The following is a 5423-nucleotide window of genomic DNA, read 5'->3' as shown; positions in this document are numbered from 1 at the left end:
TTTTTTTTTTTTAAGATTTTATTTATTTATTTGACAGAGAAAGACACAGCGAGAGAGGGAACACAAACGGGGAGTGGGAGAGGGAGAAGCAGACTCCCTGCCGAGCAGGGAGCCCGATGCGGGACTCGATCCCGGGACTCCAGGATCATGACCTGAGCCGAAGGCAGTCGCTTAACCAACTGAGCCACCCAGGCGCCCCCCCAATCTTTTTTTTTTTTTTAAGTAAATTCTACCCCAGCGTGGGGCTCAAACTCACCACCGAAGGATCCAGTCACATGCTCTACTGACTGAGTCAGCCAGGAGCCCCTATCTTTTGTAACTATTTTATCCTAGTTTAAGTTCACACATCTTTCTATTTTACCATGCAAAATTTTTTTATTTCAATGTAATCAAATATTCATTGTGAATTATCCCAATCTATATGCAGCCCCAATTCTATTATTTTTGATGGTTTCATTTTCTAATTTTTATTTATTTATTTATTTGAGAGAGAGCACAAGCAGGCGGAGGGGCAGGGGGAGAGGGACAAGCAAACTCCCTGCTGAGTGGGGAGCCTGATGCAGGGCTTGATCCCAGGACCCCAAGATCATGACCTGAATCGAAGTCAGATGCTTAACTGACTAAGCCACCCAGGCGCCCCTAGTTTTCTTTTTTTTTTTTAAAAATCTGGAATTTATTTTGGTGAACAGTGAGGCTCTAATTTTTTTTATTTTTTATTTTTTTTATTTTTTATTTTTTTTAAAGATTTTATTTATTTATTTGAGAGAGAGAATGAGAGACAGAGAGCATGAGAGGGAGGAGGGTCAGAGGGAGAAGCAGACTCCCTGCCGAGCAGGGAGCCCGATGCGGGACTCGATCCCGGGACTCCAGAATCATGACCTGAGCCGAAGGCAGTCGCTCAACCAACTGAGCCACCCAGGCGCCCTTTATTTTTATTTTTTAAGTAGGCTCTACACCTCACATGGGGCTCAAACTCATGACTGTGAGATCAAGAGTCACATGCTCTACTGACTGAGCCAGCCAGGTGCCCCTTTTTGTTTTTATTTATTTATTTTTAAATGTTATTTTTATTAGACTTGGTGGGGGGCAGATAAGCCATCTCCTTTTACAGAGTCAATGATTTGATGATTCTTTGCCTTTTTCTAGAACTATCATCGTCTCTTATTTAAAGTAATTGTTCTCATTTCATTGTGCTTTTTTGTATATTTTCACAAGAAAATAAAACTCATTATCAACAGATAATCACTGTTGAGAAGATTCTGAGAAGATGGCGGGGTAAGAAGTACCAGGAATCTCCCTCTTAATCTAGACTATAATTGCATTGGCGGAACCTGTCTGATATAACTATTTTGGAATTTGGGAGTCTACTGAAGGCTTGCAACTTCCAGAAGATCTGGATGGTAAACTGTGGTCAATTTCAGCTCTTAACACAGTAACAACTACCCATCCCTGGACCCTCAGCTAAGTGGCAGGCTGCAGTGCACCTGTTCCTAGAGCAGCTTGCATACTGGGGAAATGAAGTAGGCAAAAAAGACCCTGTCCTTCAAATATTGGAGATCTGTGCTCTGAAAGCTGCTTTTGATCACAGAGGTGCAAACAAAGAGGCGGGTGGCCACTGTTGTTGCACTTTATTTAATAAAAATATAAAATAAAAAAAAATAAAAGGCACCAGGGACATAAAAAGAATAAACAAATATGGTCTCTACCTTCATGGAGTTTACTCATTGCCTCGCAATAAACACAGAAATTATTCTAAAGACTATTGGTGTGTTGAGTGCTATCAAAAGAGTACAGATTATATGCTTTACATTTTTTATTTTATTAGTTTTTAAAGATTTTATTTATTTATTTTTTAAAAATATTCAGGTTTTTTTTTTTTTTTTTTTTTAAGATTTTATTTATTTATTCATGAGAGACAGAGAGAGAGGCAGAGGGAGAAGCAGGCTCCCAAGGAGCAGGGAGCCCGATGTGGGACTCGATCCCAGGACCCTGGGATCATGACCTGAGCCGAAGGCAGACGCTTAACCATCGGAGCCACCCAGGCGCCCAAGATTTTATTTTTAAGTAATCTCTACACCCAATGTGGGGCTCAAACTCACAACCTCGAGATAAAGAGCTGCATGTTCTATTGACTAAGCCAGCCAGGAGCCCTTGCTTTACATTATTTTTTTTAAGATTTTTTTTTTAATTGAGTAAACTCTACCCTCAACATAGAACTCAAACTTAAGACCCTGAGATCAAGAATCACATGTTCTACTGACTGAGCCAAGCAGGTGCCCCTTGCTTTACATTTTTTAAAAGCAAAAACAAACAAAAACAAAAATGTGCATTTAAGAAAGCACATTTCTCATTAACATTACTTCTATATATTGGCTTCTTTTTCAAGTTTTTTTTATTTAAGTAATCTCTACACCCAACATGGGACTCAAACTCATGACCCCGAGATCAAAAGTTACACACTCCTCCAACTGAGCCAGCCAGGTGCCCCTATGTATTTATTTTTAATCTATTGTAAGTGGGATCTTTTTCCATTATATTCTCTAATTTTTCCTCCTTTCCTAATGTAAGCTTGTGATATTGTGATATAACAAGTATTTTTTTGGCCTTCATCCATGGTTTCTGGCACAGAGCTCTTAAAACCCTTATAATTTCCTAAGTGGTAGGAGGAAGCCCATTTCAACCACACCTGAGTGTCAGTGAGGTGACTTTTGGAAAGCCCCTAAGGATGGGGATGATTGTCAGGGGAACCAACCATGTGATCAGAGTTGGAACTTTCAGCACCTACCCATCACCTCTAAGGAGAGAAGAGGGATTAGAGATTGAACCAATCACCAATGATCAATGATTATTAAATCATGCCTAACTAAGGAGGCCTCCATAAAAACCCAAAAGGATGGGGTTTGGGAACTTCTGTTGGTGAAGACATGGAAGTGCTGGGAGGACAGTGTACCCCGAGAGAGTACAGAAACTCTGCACCCCTTCCCACATACCTTGCCCAGTACACCTCTTCCACCTGGCTGCTCTCTGAGTTCTGTGAGCCACTCTAGCTCATTAATCTAATCGAACCTGAGGAGGGGGTTGTGGGAACTCCAATTTACAGCCAGTTAGTCAGAAGCGCAAGTAACTACCTAGGACTTTTGACTGGCTTCGGAACTGGGGTTTGGGGTGGCAGAGGGGTACGGAGGCAGCCTTGTGGGACTCAGTCTTTACCTAAGGAATCTGATGCTAACTTCAGATAGATAGCATCAGAACTAAACTGAATCGTAGGACAACCAGCCAGTGTTCATGGAGAATTAGAGAATTGCTTAGTGTAGGATAAACCCCATACTTCTGGTGACAGATAAGCCAAAAGTATGATAGAAGTTGTATGCAGAGAAAAACAGAGAAGAGGGTTTTCCTTCAGAGTCCTACCATCATTTCTTTAGCGCTGAAAACGCTGAAAGATTAACCTGGTTCCTAAACCCCCAAATCACTAGTCTTGGTAAGACCAATAAATCAAACTGAACCCAAAAGGTAGAATTCTGGATCTATAAAGAGGTATTCAATTGAGAGCTACAACCTATAAAAAAGTATTTTACCTTCATTATAGGGCACGGGATTGCCAATCTTTAATCCAACTGCTTCAGCAGATTTCAAAATGTCTAACTCCATCAAAATAACTACTCTCCTATGAAGGCAAAGAAATAGAAACAAGTTAGAAAAAATCAATTCAGAAGCCCTTCAAATGACAAGCTACTTAAAAAAAGCTTTCCCCCATAATCATTTTGATAAAACTATTTCCGTTTGTCAACGGGTTTTCATTACTGAATAACTTGAGAAAGATATGATATCAATTCCTATGTAAATATTTCCCTTAATCTTTCACTGCATCATTATCAAGGCTTTTTATGATTGCAGGGTTTTCATTTTCCATCTAGTCCTTTAATTAAAATGCAGTGTCCTTACCACAAACCATATCTTCAAGGAGCAAATGACACGATCAGAATTTAGATTACTAAACACAATAATATATGGCACAACAAAAGATGATCTGTTTTCAGAAACATATACTTACCTAAACAATTACCTTTTCCCAGTGAAAAACATTACGCCTGTAGCTATTTTTTAATATAATTATTATCTAACAACTTACAGTTCTTTCATCTACCTTTAACTCTGATTAAAACCTTTCAATAACTTCCCAAGAACCTTCGGCCAAAAATAAGACCTTTCACACACAGCCTACAAGGCTCTGTGTGGTCTGGCCTTGCCAATCTCTCTCCAGCTCATCTCATACCACTTCCCTGAGATGCTCTGCTCTCCGGCCATTCTGTCTGCTTTCAGTTCCTGATATGTGCCATGCTCTCTCCTGCCACAAAGCCTTTGTACCTGCTGCTCATTGACTGGTATGGCCTTCTCTTATTCTGCCCTCAGCTAGTACTCATTTTGCTCTCATTTCAAACATCACTTCTTCAAGAGACACTTCCTTCATCTTTAGTTTAGACTGGGTTTCTGTTATACTTTTCTCTACAGCCATGACTTCTTTCCTTTACATCACTTCTCTCAGGTTTAATATACATTAATACAGAATTATGAACATAGATTTTAATTGTGCTCATCATTTAACTATTCATTTATATATATTTTATACACTCTTCATTTCATTATTATCGATCTCTACCAGACAGCACTTTCAATGAGAGTAGGTGGTCTCCAGGTATCCACAGCTATTGTTCAATACATACTTGAATGAGAATGTCATGATCACATGTGTATTTGAAAAAGAACTGAAACTTGAAGAAGGAATTTGAGGGGAACACACTGGAAGCAGGGAGACCAAAAGATGGTAGCCTGTAGTAGGGTCATGGCAATGGTGATAAAAAGAAGTGGACGGTTTAAAGCAATATATTTTTAGGATTTTATTTATTTCTTTGAGAGACAGAGAGAGTGTGTGCACAAGCAGGGGAAGGGCAGGACAGGGAAAGAGAGAATCTCAAGTAGATTCTGCACCAAGCACGGAGCCCGATTTGGGGCCCGATCCCACAACCCCAAGACCATGATCCAAGCCAAAATCAAGAGTCAGACACTCAACCAACTGAGCCAACCAGGCACCCCTGGAGCAATATTTAAGCAATAACAAACACAACTTCATCATGTTGTATTCTTCAAATGGTCTGATTGCTATATTTTGAGTTTTTATATATAACTGAAGAGTTTGTGCTACCTTTATCAGGCTTTCATATCAAAGTTATATTACTTTAATAAAAGAAGCTTGAAACTATCTATTCCTGACAATTAGATATAGATTCCCTATAAAAACTACCTGATAGAAATTTTTTTTTATTCTTATGTTAATCCCCATACATTACATCATTAGTTTTAGATGAAGTGTTCCATGATTCATTGTTTGTGCATAACACCCAGTGCTCCATGCAGAACGTACC

At 39.4% G+C, this 5423-nt stretch overlaps 2 protein-coding genes and 1 pseudogene across 5 annotated transcripts in view; 2 read left to right on the top strand and 1 right to left on the bottom strand.

The window, feature by feature from the left end:
* The window catches only part of LOC102743212 (small ribosomal subunit protein uS17m pseudogene), a 2933-nt pseudogene extending 1759 nt beyond the window's left edge, over nucleotides 1-1174 (top strand).
* Nucleotides 1-5423, top strand: part of PRPF8 (pre-mRNA processing factor 8) — a 335003-nt gene that overhangs the window by 137814 nt on the left and 191766 nt on the right. The gene's annotated exons all lie outside the window — the stretch shown is intronic.
* RPA1 (replication protein A1) overlaps nucleotides 1-5423 on the bottom strand; it is a 76616-nt gene that overhangs the window by 39574 nt on the left and 31619 nt on the right. For all 4 annotated transcript variants that reach the window (XM_081806098.1, XM_081806100.1, XM_081806099.1 and 1 more), the window contains exon 5: nucleotides 3579-3667. In XM_081806098.1, coding sequence (XP_081662224.1) covers nucleotides 3579-3667 — 89 coding nt within the window. The remainder of the gene's footprint in view (nucleotides 1-3578; nucleotides 3668-5423) is intronic.

The sequence above is a fragment of the Leptonychotes weddellii genome, chromosome 15 (genome assembly GCF_054177405.1).
Source record: "Leptonychotes weddellii isolate Sample4059 chromosome 15, ASM5417740v2, whole genome shotgun sequence".
NCBI classification, from domain to species: domain Eukaryota; kingdom Metazoa; phylum Chordata; class Mammalia; order Carnivora; family Phocidae; genus Leptonychotes; species Leptonychotes weddellii.
The sequence above is the reverse complement of the archived record's forward strand: the minus strand, read 5'-3'. Positions and strand labels throughout refer to the sequence as shown.